The 19296-nt window shown below is 25.6% G+C and overlaps 1 protein-coding gene across 1 annotated transcript; it reads left to right on the top strand.

Moving 5' to 3' along the window:
- The first annotated feature begins 7894 nt into the window (after positions 1–7894).
- LOC132920665 (atlastin) lies at positions 7895–16658 on the top strand. The gene is made up of 9 exons (XM_060983225.1): positions 7895–8275; positions 11888–12111; positions 12182–12493; positions 12567–12855; positions 12922–13106; positions 13181–13402; positions 13471–13685; positions 15142–15208; positions 15274–16658. Exons 2-9 carry the CDS (start codon positions 11893–11895, stop codon positions 15457–15459), a joined length of 1695 nt encoding a protein of 564 aa, XP_060839208.1. The 5' UTR covers positions 7895–8275; positions 11888–11892; the 3' UTR covers positions 15460–16658.
- Positions 16659–19296: the final 2638 nt, after the last annotated feature.

Here is a 19296-nt window from a genome sequence, read left to right as displayed (position 1 = left end):
AACATTTCACAAACTATAAGTTAGGGTATTTTGAAGTATATTTTATACATATATATGTTTCTTTAAGACTTTCCTCGTACACACATTACAAGAATATGGGATTGGCTTTTGTTAAAACTTTTTTTCACGAATAATAGTTTTCGTAAAATCAGCAAGTTTTCATTGCAAGTTGGTCGATAAAATTACTTTACCTTTAAAACTGCGAGTGTTCAACAATGACCCTGTGGCTTCATAAAAACCAATTTTTTTCCTCGCCCACAAACACACGCATGTAAGACCTCTTTATACAATAGATGCTAATAAAAATATTTTAGATCCCAACCCCCAACCCTCTTCCCATTCACAGTAATTCTGGATTCACAAATTTGTCCACGTCTCTATAGGGTATTCAAGATTTTCTAGGGACAAGGTTTCAATCATTTTTATCAATAAAATATAAATTGTAAATATTGAATATTATATTGTTATTTTTTAATTAACTATAATAGAAATAAACAATTTCAATCATATCATATGTATTCCTATATTATAGATATAGCTTTCTTATAAAAATTGTATTTTGTTTTAACCAATTACTGTATAACTATTTAATAAATAGCAATTATTATTTAATTGATACATGCATTTAAAACCTTTAAATTTTTAACCTTTTGTTTGTTTTTTTGATTTATGAATGATAAAATCATTGTTTATGAATAAAAAAAAACTTGAAAATTTAATACAATGTAATAATATAAGGTTCCTTATATATTTCTCTTACAACAGTTTACTAAGTAAGAGCTTTTTACTAAGAGTAAAAAGTATAAATGTTTAAGAAATTCTCCAAAATCACGAAAATATGTAAATTCTTCTGTAGTTAGAAATTCACGCAATCTTTATTTTAATATCTAAAGCTTTAAAATGTAATACAAGATTCCACATGAATTTTTTTTTTACAAAAAATCAAAAAAAAATGTTCAGAATAAAGCCTAATCTAACCTAATATAATATTTTTTTCGTGCGTAATTCAAATTCAAATTTTGACAACATTGAATATTCACATCTAAAATAACAATTTTTTCTCAAATGATATTTGTGGTATAACAGAAAATATATTAACCGTAGAAACTTAAAACATTCCTATATTATATACTTAAATTATCATCTTTACCTTAATTTGGTAGTTAAACTTATCAATTATCACGTATTACTGCAGATAGAACAATATATATATTAATTATTATGTAAATAAATAATAAAATGTTCTTAGAAATATAGACTAATTTAGACCATCTCCGTTCCTAATCGCTTTTTGTATGCAACGATTTATTATTGAATTCAAATGTAACACATCCATTACAGTGAACTACACAATTACGAGGTACACTCAGGACACCTTCTATTACAGAAAATTCTCTTCTTTAAAGTTTATTTTTTTATACAGCATACATATAATTTATAAATTTTCAGCTTATGTTTTAGTATTATTATAAGACTTATAATATAAGTCAATAACAAATGTATATACCTATAATATCACTTTTAATTATTGTAACTTGTAAGTATTTTAATCTTTCACAAACTAACACATAAAAATAAAAACAATGTTATAATTATTATATCCTATATAGATACAAACAATCAATAGGTTTAATTTTTATTGAATATGCATTTTTTAAACACTAATAAAAAAGTATTAAAACAAAATATTAATTTGACTCACCTTTATTATGTCAAATTAAAATTAAATATACATATTTTTATAATTTTTTTTGACTTGTCAGCAAATAATATATCATTAAATTAAAATTTAACACATCTATTACAGTGACCTTCTAAATTACAAGATAAACTCGACACCTTATTTTATACAGCTGAGCGATTTCCCAAGTTTATTTAAGTATCTATATTTTCTTCTAAATATCACATCTATTTTTTAATAAATTTAATTATACTTATAAATTACTTATTTGATTTTAATTATAAAAATGTTGAAATCTATATATACCTAGTTAACATTTTAACTACAATAATTCATAGGATCATATTATTACCATAAAATTATATTTAAAGTAAACATGTGTTCTTCGTCAAAATCAAATTCAAGATCAATTAAAAATTAATATTAGGTATAATCCATAGTCATAGGCTATTAAGACTATATAAAAATGTATTTTAAGAAATTTGTTGTTGTACAAATAACTAAATAGTACTAAAATAGCCAGTCTAAATCGAATTATAATATTAAGTTTTAATAAAATATAATAAGTACCATTATTTTACAGGATGTTTCTAGTTTCTAACGTGTTTCTAGTTTAGTTAGGTAGGTATTAAAGAATTATATCACATACGAATCGTATTTTTATGCATTAACACAAAAGTTCAACGAGTAGGCACCTATTATACTACTTTCCCTTTATTTAATAAAAAAAATACGTGACTATCATTTTTAAGTTAGTTACTAGTTGTCTTATTATATTTACAATTTACTTAAGTGTTAAAAGCACATTGAATATAACATACCTATATGGCTATATGGTTTTATTAAGTAAAGGGACAACCGAAATAATAGGTATAATAAGTTACCTAGATGATGACTAGTATAATTTGACGTTATTTAGATGTTTATCGATGAATACAGAATAGGTATATTAATATGTTTATTATAAACGCTAAAAGAAATATCACGAAATTGAATACATCACAAACGTACCTTTCTTTACCCGACCTAGTATACGTTTTGCGTTTATGCATTATGTTTATGTATTACATGTATTATTATTGTACTAAGTAGTAAATAGTAAATACAAGTTCCTTAATTTAAAATTGACCAATAATTTATTAAATTATTTTATAAAATAAATCTCTCATAAATATTATATTATATTATTCATCGTTTTTAATTTTATGGAAACAGTTATTTATTTTTAATATACACAATTGATTTTAAATTCAATATTAAAACAAATTTTTCATCATGAATCATGATAATATTATGTAAATAACATTAAAGTTATATACAATTATATTATTTTCTAATTATTCATTAAATTAAAATATTTAATTAAAATTAAACAAAACATAATTTATAATACATTACCTAATATTGATATCAATTAACAATTTTCTTGAAGTAATCGTCATTATAAACAATATATAGGTATAGGCAATAAATTATAATAATATTGCTAATCTCTTAAGTCTTAGTTTTAATACATTTTATTATGCATGCAATTTTTGCCCTTTAATTTCACAATCAAAAACTATATAGTTTATACAACATACAAGTAGTAATAATATTGTTCAATATATTAAATATCATTATTTATTAAACATATTATAGTATAAAGATTGATTCTGAACCTCCAATTCCTCTGAATAAATAATGTATAAAATGCATTCTATTGTACAATGTACATATCTATATTTTCAACATTTATTTCAAAACAATAAAAACATAACTCATTTTCCAAGTGTGAAACTAATTATTATTCTACTATAGCTTAACCCAGAAAAGGGTTGAGAGACTAGTGTCATATATTACATTTACGAACGTTATTCAATTAACTTTCCAACAAACTCGAGTCTGCAATCGGCCAAATCGAATTAAGCCTCATGCATGTGCGTGCGTATTATATATATATATATACATAATACATATATGTGTGTGTGTGTGTGTGTGTGTGTGTGTGTAGAAACTGAAATGTAGTTAGGGAAACAAATAGTTCACATGGAATGCTAGGAATTGTTTTAGAATTTTTAATTTTTACCCCAAACACTGAAACACGCCCTTTTATCCTTCGGGGCTGTGTAAATTGCCGTGATTAAAAAAAAAACATATTTTAAAAGTTACCAAAATAAACATGTCCATTTTTATAGCAGTAAATTTATGTTTCCCAAGGGTAAGTATTGTTTTTGGTGTTAAAAAAATGATAAATATAACAATTGGCCATTATTATTGAACACTGTTCAATTATTTAATTAATTATATTTAAAGTTGTAAGGTGCTATCATAGGTTATTTTCAAAATAGTTGAAAAATAATTATTATTTCATTTCAAACCAGAATAATCAAGTCACGTATTTTTTTCAATATAGAAGTTATGTAGGTTGTAAGTAGGTATTATTTTTTGGACACCAGTGTACGCCTACAAAAGCGTTAAATTTTATTTTACACGTGACGACTGGTTCGGTTTTAATTAGGATTACAAAGAACTAAGAAAAATTGGAAGTTCTAATTAAAATCAAGGGCTCATATTTTATAAAAATGTCTTATAAAGATTAATCTGATTGGTTCTATATTATATCTCATCCGATAGTAATAAAAATAAAACTTAATTATAAAGAACATTTATGTTTTATTAAAAAAAAATCAAACAATTAATTCATATTAAATATAAATAAATATAAAATATGTATACAAAATATTGTATCATATATGTATTCAAAAAATCAAATATGTCACTTATAATAATTATAGTAAATTATATAAATTTATATAATATATAACACTCGAAATACAAATACTAATGGAATTTTGTTGTGATAATAAATTGATGATATTTTAACGACATAAAGAAGTATACTCCATTTAAAAATAAAAAAAAATGTAATAATGATACTATTCAGAAACTATAATAAAATAAAGTTATTTAAGTAGTTTAATGGATATATAGTAGAAAAAAAGGTTTGTATTAAAATTAATCAGCATTTTAAGCAATAAATGTATAAAATTAAAAAATCTTATAAACTTTTAATTTGATTAGTCACTTTTATTTAACTAACTTTATAAGATTTTGCTATCGTTAAAGGTAGATTACTTTTTTAATATTAGTTGAATTAAAACATATGATTTAAATTTCGACATGTCTTTAAAATAAAATACTAAAGCGCAACATTCTACAAATTATTCACAAAAAAATAAAATAAAATTTCATGTAAATGTTGTGGTATTATTGTAAGCATTATATCTTTAATTATTATATTTAAGAATAATTTAAATCCAAAGTGTAAATTATATTTCATACCAACCATGAACCAATATTGTTAATATTAATAAAAATATTTAAAATATTATTAGTTATCATTTATCAGTTTATCACTATTATCATTAGGTATCTTTATGTAATAGCTTATTGGTTATTTTTGTTATTAAAATTATTTACTTTGACTAAAAAAAATCAAATTTCAAATACAATTATAATTTATAGGTAGGACCTAGCTAGATTAGTCATTACATTTATATGGGTATTTCAAATGTGTTTACGTGTACTTGAAATAATGAATAGTTTTTAACGTTTAAACTATCAACTATGTATAAATATATATTATGTATCTTTAATCATTAGCACAGAAAAAAAAAATTAAATATTCTCAAGAAAATGGTTAGTAATTTAGTTAAGTACCTATGTATAATTATAACTATATCATTCTATTGGATAATAGCTAACTTATAAATACTTAAAAACAAACTTCTGACGACAAGACACAAACAATGTTCTTAATAGTTGTTATTTTATATTTTAATACCTTCCTTAATAATTACAATAATAATACGAAGAAATGTTTTCTTTATAATAAACATATATAAGTCGGAGAAAAATATTATACTTATATTGTATTTTCTTAAAAATATATTATGTTTTGCTATATAATTAAATTATATTTATAACAAATAACAATATGTATCTTTAGCTGAGCCGTTTTTTTGTCCGTCAAATATACCATCATATCGAGTCATATACTCGTAGACACAAACTTGAAACTACGTATTTAATTTTATACCCAGCGGCTAGCCTAACCTATGTATGTACATAATAATAAATGTGGCCTACCTTTTCTAAATTATTCTATAACGTTAAAATAAAAACACATTTATTTTGTATTAGGACTTATAAGTTTAGATCATGTGTGAACGTTGTCGTAAAGCGTCTTATCGATGTAACTGTCTATGTAAATATAGTAGGTATATGCTAAACGCTAAAGTACTATACCATTGATTTTAAAATAAATCAAATAAATGGCTATTATACTTGAAAATTATTTATAATGAAAATGAATAAATATTACTGTAATCGAATACGATTGCAGATACTGGTGGGTGTTCTTGAACAGTTCGAGAAAACAACAAACAGAAACACAACCACATATTAAGCCGTATATATAGGTTAGGTTACCTACCTAGCTATTGCAAATGATCGTTATTACAATAATATATTAATATGACGCCGTAGATATACATCATTTTCTTCTTAAACATATACTACGCTACAATTTGCCATATAAATATATAATATAATCATTATTGTAATATACTAATATTACTAATAGATACATTTTAAATTACATGTTCATCCGTAATTTGCATTTATATTCATAAATACGCATAGATAAAATGATCGGTTAAATTATCGTTCGTCATAAATGTCATAACATTTACAAGGTGAGTTATTTTTTGGCAACAGCAGGAGGTGTGGTGTTTGGTTCGTCATTGACAATCCAATACCAACACGACTTCCTGTCTCAAAACTTACTCACACCCAAAAATCGTTACTAATAATAGCAAAACTACCTACCTATTCTGAATAGTAAATACTCAAACGCCTACACGTTACATAACAATGTTTGATGAATGTACGTTTGCCTTCGTTTGATTTCAATTTTTTAAAGAAATCTGAAATTGTGATGGATCTATAAATAGATGTTTTAGTGGTACTTAAATATTCGCCAGACAACCACATAGAAACATGACGTTTTATTAAAATCAATAGCTTTTTTAAAAATTTTATTTTATTAAAAAAAAATAAGAAACCTAAATTTTACTACCATCAATTTTGATTTATAATTATTAATTACATTGCATTTTAACAAAAATAAAAACGACAACTAATTGTAAAAGATGTATGTTATTTTTTGATACTTTACCCTATCGAAAGACATATTATTATCGATAACCGCTGGTATTACTGTTTTACGGAGAAAAGAGACTTCCGCGGTTCTGCAAGGCCCGACTTTGCTGTATTTTACTTTTTCTATTTCGATTTTCAACACATTACGCAAGCGACATCTATCGACCTGTATCATATGCGCCTGCAAACAACAACAAAAACCACTATTGAAATAATAATAGCATTGCTGAGTGCCAGAGTACCTCTATTTTTTCTATAGACTATTATCTATACTATACAGTAGTCAGTAATACAATATTATAATCTATAGGCTATAATTTATTGTAATTTATGAATTGTGAATAAACTTATAGGTTATAATATAATAGACTTACAATATAATATCCTAAATAAAAATAGTAATAATAGTATATAATACCATTAGGCAAATAAATTAAATAAATTACAAATAATATACAACAACACCTGTAATGGTCAATGTTAATAATCATCCTGTAGGCAATAATATTAATCTGCACACAAAAAAACAGATTATTTTTCAATTCGATCCTGTGATCGATGTACACGTCGGTCGTTACTCGTTAGGCTATTTTTTTTATGTATTTACACACTATGAACTAAATAATAAATACCTAACATTTTTCATTTAAATTACCTATCAATCAAAAACATTAATATTATAATAGTATTATTACGTAAATACTGTGGTGCGTACAGGTGTACAGTACATTAAGTTAATAACAATAATAACGTTTCGTAACTCGTAGGTACTCTTCCTGGTCTTTCATCGGTACATAACAGTAACTAGTACTTAGTAAGTAGTACTTAATTTTATATAATATAATTATTTATTTATTAATTATTATTATTATGCGATCTACGTATGTCTGACACCCGTCCGCCAGATCGCGCTGCTTGTGGCTATGATGACGTCAACGGTTTTCGGCGGCAGTTTCTCCGCGCGGCTGTCTTGTGCGCAGGCGCATCAATAACGCGCAGCCGTCAACACAAATACACGATAAACAAGTTTTTTTTTAATGATAGACATTAGACTTTAGACGTTTGTTTTTTTTTCCTTCACCGACCGTGGGCCAACTGCACACTGAAACAAGTGGGTGTCAGTGCGAGATAATAATATTCGATTATTTACAGTGTCTCTTGACGTTTTCGTGTGCATGCGATCGTGTCGTGTCTATGTGTGTTATTTAATTTATTTTAATTCGTGATTTCTATTTCCCCGTCCTCGCGCCTACCGTACAGTATTCCGGTAGGATTTTCCGTTTTGAAACATTTGACGATCGGTTCGCGAAATCACTGCAGCGCGCGTGTCAAACTGTACACGTTCAACCCAGAGAGCGTCCGGAGAGACCAGAGTACTACCTACGCCCGGTAAGTACGTCCAAAATCCATAAGACGCAAAACACGAATGGTATCCCGAAATATTCGTGTAAAGCTACGAAGACGAGGCGGGAATTGTTCAATGGCTTGCTACCGAACTGTTAACTAGGATTTCAATTTTAATGTTCCCCCACCCTTCCTCATTTAGTGTCCTCTAAATTTAATGTACTCTCAATGCTACTAATCTCAGTGTATACCTGCAATTAAGTGCTAGTGCACAATTAAACAAGTTTATCGTCTCCAGGATAGTCATTACTTGCTCTCTTTTACTACTGCTGTCAGGATTAAAATGTTATCACAAAATAAAGAATCAGTTTAATATGATAATTGACAGATTTATAACATTGTTTTAAAACACTGCCGGTTTTCAATATACTTGTGTTTGTATTCAAAAAAACATTCTTGTATCCATTATGCAAACTCGTGTATCACCTGTTCGTCATAACAGAACATGCTTTTTTGCTTTAATTGTTTTGTTTGTATGTATTATGTATAAAGAGCTAAATAAACAATTACAATATTTAAATTTTACCATGATAATTTTATTCAACTACTAGGTAATCAAATAGGTAATGTTGTTATTTTGTTGATAAACTTCAATATACCCAATCCAAAACATAATTTAAAAGTTAAAAGGTAGCTACTAGAAATTATTGATAACTTTTATAATCGTTAAAATAAGTTGGTATTTCTTCGTCAGAAAAAAAAGTCATTTTAATTATCTTATCAATTTGATATTTTTCACATTGATTAATAGTTTATTAGACATAAAATGTGATATATGTATAAACTATAAATACCTAGTACATTTTTAAATTGTATAGATTAAATTAACAATTATTTTGCATTTTAATTTAAAAACATTGCAAATGTATTAGTTAACATCTAATGTGATAAGTATCAATTTATTTAATTAACCATTTTATCAATTGTTTAGATATTGATTTAAAAATGAATTAGGTAATATCAATTCATTAATTTCTTTGATTCTTTGAAATAGCACGCTCATTTTTGAAATGTTCTACAAAATTTATTTTTAACTATAAATTATTATAGTTAACCGAGTAGTTAACTATTCTATTTTAGTCTACATACTTAATTAAGCACAGATAATCATATTATTTCAATCAAAGTATAAATAAAATATATATATATATATATATATACCTATGTAATGGAATAGTGGCAGCTTAAATAGATGTCCTAATTTTTATTTTTATTATATGTTTTAGATTAATTACCTCGTTAATTACTAAAAATTATATTTTATAATGCAGATATTATCTAGTAATGTTTTTCTGTTCATCATACCAAAAAAACAAATTAAATAGTATCATGGAAGATGACTAACAAATAAAGTGGGTGGGTGAAAGAGCAACCCCTCTCCCCTTGGATTGTATTTTTTTTCTCTGTGCCTGATTCTATTATTTTGAGAGCTCTCTATATAAGATTGTATTCTGAATTATATCATGTTTAAAAAAAACCTTAATTGATACATAATAAATTAATGTTTTTAAAATGTATTTTAATCCATAAATATTTATAATAGAACAAGTAGATACATTTTTTATCATGCTTGCACCTAAAGTTAAACTTTCATGCTGGTTGAAAAGTTAGACAAAACCTCTTTCTGTCCCACAAATTGTAAATGCTTTTTTTTCTGCCAGCTTCAGCAATCAAATAGTTACTGTCTAAATCAGATTAATAAACATGAGTGTATCAATAACACGTAATTTTATCTAATACATAAAAGATTAGCTGTTGGGTGTTTTACTCTCCAGCTGTTTTATAAAATAGTCAGGTAGTTACAGTTTTTAGCTAACCTATGAATATTTTACTATTTAAAGTTGTATAATTTATTAAATTTCGTATTTATGAAAATATTTGTAAAAAAAATTAACAATACTTATTTTGCATCTTTTACTACACAAATACGTGTATATTTAATACTTCTTAAGATAATTAAGCTACAGACTCTAACTACTTATTGTATACTTCTATACTGGTCTGTAGATATTATTAGCCATATTAAATTGATAGAATAAATCTCTTACCTATTTATTATGTATGACAGTTGAATATTAGTTAATTTCTAAAAATATCAATGTTTGGGAATAAATTCTGAAATTGTATTTTTATTAAAGTATTTCCCTTGGTACTTTGACTAGAAAGCAACTATTTTACAATTAATTTAATTATTATACTTATTTACTTTTATTTTTGAATAAGGTGCAAACATTTTTTGTAACTGTTCATATATAATTCTACATATATTTAAACTTTGGCATGTATTTCTAAAGTCTTAAAATACCATCAGACTGGTGGCCAATTGGGATTTGGGCAAATAATCATTTCCAGGTCATCTGGCCTTCCTTCCACATCAAAGCGCCTTCCAAACAAAATATTTTATTTTACCTTCATTAATCATTGTTGTTTAAAAGCATTAATTTGTATATAATTGTTTAAAGAAATTTAAAATAATTTTGTGTACAATTATTATTTTTATAAGTTATTAAATAATTAAATAAACGTATATTAATTAACAGTTTAATTTAGTTGACATAAATATTTTTTTTTTTTGTAAATTATTGAAACATACATTTTATTATCTGGTATTATTAATGAGTAAGAGAAAATCAGCTTGTCATGCTTCTTTGTTGACCTCGTTGTATTGTTAGAAGGTTGCATGAAATCATAGTACAATCTAACAGGTTAAGTAGCATTACACATTTTTTTAAAGTAATTTCATGGTAATTAATGTACATAATTCCTAACCTAAACAGTAGTTACATTTTATATTGTTTGTAAGTACCTAGTTTTAAATTTAAAGTTAAAATACCTAAAATTGAATTAAGGGTGGCGCCAAGTGTCATATAACATAAAATAAATAATAATAATAATAATATAGTAGTTGCTGCCATGAATATTTCATATTTTATTAGGGTTCTTCCTGTAAAATAATATAATATTATCTAGTAAAAATGTTATTTATATTAGTTATTACTTACTAGAATCTTACTAAAAACAAAATAATATTATAATGTTATATTTATTACAATATTAATTGATATTTTTATTGTATTTTAATTGCCTACCTATCTATAGGTATACTGTATTATTGTGCCAAAAAAAGGTTTTTTTCTTTATTAACATAATATACTAAACCATAATGTAATATACCTGCAGCTTTAAATAGTATCAATTAATCAGTATTATAATTGGAGATAAACAACCAATGAATTATTTTTATTTAATTTTTTTATTTACTACTTTAAGTCTTAAAATGCTTAAGCACTAAATGTTATTTTTAATTTAAAAGATAGCTACAAATTTAAATTTTTTATTATCAATTTCAATAATATACTCTCAACATTTAGACTATCATTATTTATCTAAACGAAAAATAACATTACCAAGAAAATATCTATCACAGTTGTGTTTAAAAAATATTATTCTTTTCAACTTTATGAATTAGTCCAAGAATATTTTTAGTTATCTATTTATATTTTATTTATAATATATTTTAATATTTTAGGTACCTACCTATAATTACTATTTAATTTAATAACATGGAATAATCATTTAAAACTATTATTATTGCAGACATTATGGCAGAAGTTCAAGATGCTATAAATGTTGGTAAACCCGTACCAATAGTTTTGGCTGAAGAAGATCATCAATTCATACTCGATGAAGAAGCTCTTGAAAGTATTCTTCTGAAGGATGATGTTAAAGATCGAAATGTTGTTGTGGTATCTGTTGCTGGATCTTACCGAAAAGGAAAATCATTTTTAATGGATTTTTTCCTCAGATACATGAAAGCTACAGTAAATAATCATAAAAAATTATTAATTAACTTAAGTATTATAATATTATTAATACATAATATCATTGTAGTATCATTTAAACCTAATAAAAGAAGATGCTCATTGGATTGGTTCGGATGATAAGCCATTGGATGGATTTACCTGGCGTGGTGGATCTGATAGAGATACTACAGGTATTCTTATGTGGTCTGAAGTATTTAAAGCTACTTTAGAAGATGGTGAAAAAGTAGCCATCATACTACTAGATACCCAAGGTACATTTGATAGTGAAAGTACAGTCAAAGATTGTGCCACAGTTTTTGCATTAAGCACTTTGCTTAGCTCAATCCAAATATATAACCTAAAATTTAATATTCAAGAAGATGATTTACAACATTTACAAGTAATTATTTTTTATTTGATGTTATTTCAATTTACTTAATTGATGAACAGTTTTATAATTATTATTTTTTTAGCTGTTCACCGAATATGGCCGTTTAGCACTAGAAGATACTGGTACAAAGCCATTCCAAAAATTACAGTTCTTGGTTAGGGATTGGAGTTTTCCATATGAAGCTGAATATGGCGCAGAAGGTGGGCAAAAAATATTAGACAAAAGACTGCAAATATCCGACAAACAACATCCAGAACTTCAGTCACTAAGAAAACACATTAAATCGTGTTTTTCCGATATCAGTTGTTATTTAATGCCTCACCCTGGTCTGAATGTTGCTACTAATCCTAACTTTGATGGCAAACTTTCAGGTAATAAAAAAATAAATTATAATAATATTTAAGTGGGATTAAATATTTATTTTTATTATTATTTAGATATTGAACCTGACTTTAAACAAAACCTATTAACTTTGATACCAATGTTATTGAAGCCAAACAAATTAATCTTGAAAGAGATTGGTGGACAAAAAGTAAAAGCAAAAGAGTTAGTCCAATATTTCAAAGCATATATTAAATTGTTTACTGGAGCTGAACTGCCAGAACCAAAATCTATGCTTGTTGTAAGTTTAAATAAATTTATATTAAAAAGTAAGCAAAAAAATAATAAAATAAAATTTTAATTATTATATGCTAGACAACTGCTGAAGCAAATAATTTATCTGCTGTTGCATCTGCTCGAGAAGTGTACCGCCAGATGATGGATACTATTTGTGGTGGTAACAGACCATATTTGAACACCAACTCACTAGATGAGGAACATATTAAGAGCAAAGATTTGGCTTTGGAACAATTCATTGTAAAGAGAAAAATGGGGGGTGATGAATTCTCAGAATCATACAAATTTAAATTAGAGACTGTAAGACAATATATTCATAATTATTACTTTGCATTACTAAATTGATTAATTACTCAAATAATTTTTAGGATATCGATGAAGATTACTTAAAGTTTAAATCACAAAATGAAAGCAAAAATGTATTCAAATCTGCACGTACACCAGCAGTATTCTTTGCAGTTGCAGTTGCTTGTTATTTCATATCTGGAATATTTAACTTCTTTGGAATGTACTCTGTAGCCAGTGGTATTAATTTAATTATGGGTCTTGCTCTTCTCATTCTTATAATGTGGGCGTATATAAGGCAAGTATATTAATAATTTATTCATTATAAAGTAGTACCTTCCTTAAAAAACCCCTCTAAATAGCGTAAATTTTTTGGGAACAGGGACATATCTACTATAACCAGTCCAGTTTATCTTGGCCATTGGCAACCATTATGATTACTATTTTATAATATAAAGTAATATCAACTGTATTAGTAGTTTGTTACGTCAGCAGATGGCCAAGATGAACTGGACGGATTATACTTCTCTAAAGGAAAACCCCTAAAGTACTGATACAATAAATTTTATTAAAATGTATGTTTAACACAATATTATACCCTTATAATTTATCTCTATAATTAGTAATAGCCATTTTATGCAGCATATCCATTGAGCTAAAATAACTATTTTTTTAAAAATAATAATACATACAAGTTCATACATAGAAATAATAAAAATATGTGTAATTTTTTTTGATATATTTTGATATTGTTCATTTTTTTATTTGCCCCTTCTCCCTTCTAAATAGCCGATACAATTTTAGCAACCTAGAGTGTCCGGTATTCAGAGGTTCCATTCTTCCATTCTAGTTTAAAAATGTAAACGAGAAGTGTTCAATTAACACCTAGACATAGTGTATTATTGATTCTATTTAAATAAATTACCTTCAAAATAATGTACTTTAGGTACCATTTAGTGCTTCCAGTAGTCTTGCCATTTTTAAAACATTTTTATATATTTGCTAGAGCTTTTAAAGTTTTAGTTCTACCATCATTTTATGAAAGAATGCATTTACTTCCTCAACTTTGGCAATTGGATTTAGGTTTTTGAATCATATCCATATACCCATAATAATTAATATTATAATATTTGAATCATTAGAAACTCAAACTTTCAATTACAAACACAGTTCAATAAGATATTCTATTTGAGTTAACAGTTGGTATAGCTCGTACTATTGATTTTAAACAAAATTTAATGCATACTTATTGTTCCATAATAACTCAAAATTGTGATTTTATATAAAGCATCATAACTTTGAACGTGATTTGTCAATGAGAACTAATGTGGGTTGGGAAATTAATTTTTTATATATATAAAAAAAAACTAAAAATTATGTTAAGTTTATTTTAGTACAAAAATATTACCAATAATATTTCAAGTTTATCTGTAAGAAATTTAGTCTAAATTTTTATTGAACACACTTCATTAAGTCATGAAAAAGCTTAACTTTATTCATACAATTTTTACGCATTATTTAGAATTAATTTAGTATAAACATAGAGTAAATGAGTGAAAAATAAATATATTATAACAATTTATAAACAATGATTTATCATATTATTATTGCTTAGCTCTGTTAATGCCTGCTAATACTAATGATACTTGTGATTCATGAATGTTAATAACTTTTTTAGCATTTATTACCACTTTATGCTTTTAAAGTTTCAACAAATACTTAATAAATATTTTTGATTTTGTATTCTGTTACAGGTACAGTGGAGTACATAGTGAACTAGGCTCAACTATTGATGATGCAGCTAACATTACGTGGGATAATGTTAGTATTATTTATTTATCATTAAAATATTTGTTATAGTTATTAATTATTTAAATTTGTTTTAGTTTTTGAAGCCAAGCTATGAAATTTTCCTTCAAAAAAGTTTAGAACAGGCTACTAATCAAGCAATCAACATAGCTGTGAAAAATACAACTTCTCCTATTACTGGTGTTCAGTCACCATTTGGAAAAAAACCAATGCAAAGAATGAATTCCCACGTCGAGATGAACGACAGGTTTAGACAGTCATGATATAATATTGCCTCATGACGTTGTTAATTCGTCTCATAAATGGCACACATATGTTAACTTTCTGTGATTATATATATTTTTTTTTTATATATATATATAAAATGTTATACCTATCTACTTGTATGTGAAATTCATTGTTTATCATCATTTTTTAACGTTAATGTGTATTGATGGTTAATACTATTTATTGTGTTGAATCCATAAATATGTTTTCATTAGTTTTTAATCTAAATCAAATAATACATTTTGTTTCAAGGAAATTTCTACTATAGATCTAACAATACAAAAATGAGTAATAATTTTTATTAAATAAAACCTAATTTTAATATTATTATATCTAAATATTTTTCCTCATTTAATATGCATACTCAATTCAACAATCATTTTAATATTATTTGATTTTATTTATTTTTCATTAGAAAGGCCCATCTTAGTCTTCCAAATATATTTTAATTATACTTTCTCTTAGATAAATTGCTCAAATTGTGGTGACTAGAACCAAGCCGTAAAATTTTCTAACAGCTATATTCATTTGGATTTAATATTTTAATTAACATACGGCTAATATTGTTAGGTCTGTTATGTCTAATTACCATTAATATGTTTGCAATAATAACTGATGTTTAAATTATTTTATTTGCATAAGTTATTATATTTATATTCATGATTTATGTTAATTATGGATTATACTATTGTTTTATGTAAAAACATTCAACACAACTGTTTATTGGTAAAAAATTATAATATATATATTATTATATTACCTAAATAAATAATTAATGTAAACTAATAACCATTTTACTGTGGGTTTAAGATTAAAATGTATGTACATAAATATTACTATTTTAAGTGCCATGGATGTTAAGTTAATTACGGGACTGTTGTTTTTTCTGGATTTATACTATAGTAAAAATAATAATAAAAGCAAGGGTTATATTATTTATTTTTGTATTTCATAATCGTATTTGAACGAATGGTATTTTATGTAAAAGTAGAGCAATCAAAATTAAGTTATTTGTTCCAATATAATGTGAATGCGCAACTTAAATTTTTTGCGAGTATAGTTTTAATGTTAAAGATACTAGATGTTTTGTACTTAGTATATTACATTTATAGTACGACACTGATTGTCTGTGTTTTGGGTGTATAGGTTGTTGTGTTCATAATTTTATAATTAAATGTATGTTCTATATTTTTAATGAAGCTTATTTTGTATTTTATTAGTTATTATATATAGTTAATAATGTTGTAAATTTTTCAATCAACACTTAAAGTAAACCAAAAACATCTATTTGAAACTAATTCCTTTAAAATAACATGAAACCATAATCTGTTCCATCCAATATATTTACTATTTTTATTTTAAGCATACACTATAATATACGTTTATCTTATTTTTTCTACAAAGCAAAGCCTGGGTAGTTGAAAAAGTATTTTGGTTTAATTTCTTCAAACAACTTAATAGTCCACTTCATTTATCAAAGTATGCAATGCCTTCTTTCTAATCCACTTCTTTTATATAACTTAGTCATATGTTGTACATTTATACAACATTATATATTTGTAAATTAAAGGGATTGGAAGCGGTGGTTTTCTGTTTCTGTCAAACACACGCTCAACATAGAATTATAGACATGTTCTATTTGAATTGCAACAAAATATCAAAATTGTGAATTTATGTGTGTATTTTTTTATTTTTCCCAAATTTAGAAAAGTATAGGGAATTTTTTACTTTTGACTTCCTACCAAATTGGAACTTATATTAGCTACCTATTAGAAAAAATATCGAAGTATTTTTGATTGATGGCTATATCCACATAATATTGCTGAACATTTTAAAAACTCAAATTATTACATTTACAAATAGGTACTCTTATTTATAAGTACAAGTTTTGAAAAACAATGAATAAACACTTCAAATTTATAATTCCTCGATAGTACATTGGTATTAAATACAGGTAAGTACCTATTAATATTTATTAAATTAACATAATACCTATCATATTAATAATTATTAGGTAATTAGTACTTTTAGTACTATATTATATAAATAGCTTATAGATACCGAGTAATGTTTTAGATGACACTAAACAACTTAATTTTTTTGAAAATATTTTTTTTACATCCTAAGTAATTTTAAATTTTTAAAAACATTGTTGCTCAAAAATAATTACTTTTTTAATAATAACATGTATTTTTCATTCCTTATTCCAAAGTAGAATATTCTTGGAAAATTTGTATATATTAATATATTATTATAATTATTATTTGCCTATAATGTAGGCTGTAGAAATACTCTAGCAAGATATTATTATCGTATAAACTTTAATTTAAACACCTACTCAAATTGGGACAGCATTACAGCAATCATAATAAACAGTCATCATGAAATATGTATTTTATCATAATAAAGTTAATTGTTAAATGTTATTACTCGTAAATATTTATTTATGTAAAATATTAACTATGAACAAAAAAATGTAATCTATATAATATAATATAAATATATGAAAAAAAAATGTTTTATAATTATTTTCATACTTATTAATTATTATAGGCTATAAGTTAGTAATATTATGTAACTCTGTAACTATACCACGATTAAAGATATATCTTTCTATTCAATATCTTATGCGATTTATATTTTTGGTCATTCAAGTTATTTATTTAAAAATTAATCCCACCCCTCCTACAGATCTAAACACACCTCTGATTTAAACTACTTAATTTCTATGCAACGGTTTCCAGTACGGACACTATCATATGCTATATTATTTTTATAACAATTTATTTATTAAGCACAATAGTCATATACAAATACAATTAAAAACTAAAAGAAATATAAGTAATTATTAATATTTGTCCATGTCACAATCCTATAAAATTGTATTCGGAAGAATTTTTATGACGGTTTTAATTAACATTTTATTAGTCTTTACTCTTTAACATTACCAGACATAAAGTATATAATATAAATTTTTTGTAATTTGAAGAATTAACAATTTGTGTTAGAAAAGCACAATAAGCAAATATTGTTATTACGGGTTATACGAGTTTAAAGTTGGGCCACCCTACTTACTTGGGTGACTATTTTTCAGGCGGCTAGGGATAAGAAACGCCGTTTATTCAGTTGCGTCTTAGTATGTACAAAGCGCCATACGTTTAGAATGCAATCGAACCACAAGATAGTGCAATACCAATGATTATAGTTCATAAGAGCCAATAGGCGACCGAATTCGGTGTCTATATTATTCGTGCGACCGCCGTGGCGCCGTCTAACGTGATTCGATTATCCGCGGAAGGTAGCGAAGCACTTAATCTACATAATATTAAAAAGATTGGAAAATTCTACACAAGGCGATAACAAATCTGTTTTAGACGCGTTGTAGCCACTCTATTTAACGGCCAGCTGAACGACACCAGCCTTTTGCAATCACGTGCGGCTAGGCGGCGACGGCGACACGGTGGCTAGCGGTATCGGAGTGGACTACGATGCTGGCTGTAAGTAACGACACCAATAGCAGTTATGGCAATTATTTGAATTATTGTTACTAATTTACGAGAGCTCGACAATTATAATTATATTTTTTAATCGTTACGACACAATACGACCGGCTGCTTGATGGACGCGAAACGTCATAATATTATTATTATTATTAATACTATTAAATAATATTATTATATAACAGTATATATGGTTAGAGCAAGACTGCGTGTAATGCATTGCACGTAAAAAGGTAACGATGAACAGTAGTGCAGTGGGCGACAACCGGCAAAGAAGCCGGACAACATTGATAAAAATATTAAAAACGTGCTGAAGCGTTTAACACCAAGTAG

This window comes from Rhopalosiphum padi, chromosome 2 (genome assembly GCF_020882245.1).
Source record: "Rhopalosiphum padi isolate XX-2018 chromosome 2, ASM2088224v1, whole genome shotgun sequence".
NCBI classification, from domain to species: domain Eukaryota; kingdom Metazoa; phylum Arthropoda; class Insecta; order Hemiptera; family Aphididae; genus Rhopalosiphum; species Rhopalosiphum padi.
This window is presented reverse-complemented; position numbering and strand designations above follow the sequence as displayed.

Bases quoted from the DNA above. Each gene is read 5' to 3' on its own strand.
- LOC132920665 (XM_060983225.1), top strand. From the start codon at position 11,893: ATGGCAGAAGTTCAAGATGCTATAAATGTTGGTAAACCCGTACCAATA. The intron at 12,856-12,921 runs GTAATAAAAAAA...ATTATTATTTAG, and splicing joins CTTTGATGGCAAACTTTCAG to ATATTGAACCTGACTTTAAA. The intron at 13,686-15,141 runs GCAAGTATATTA...ATTCTGTTACAG, and splicing joins ATAATGTGGGCGTATATAAG to GTACAGTGGAGTACATAGTG.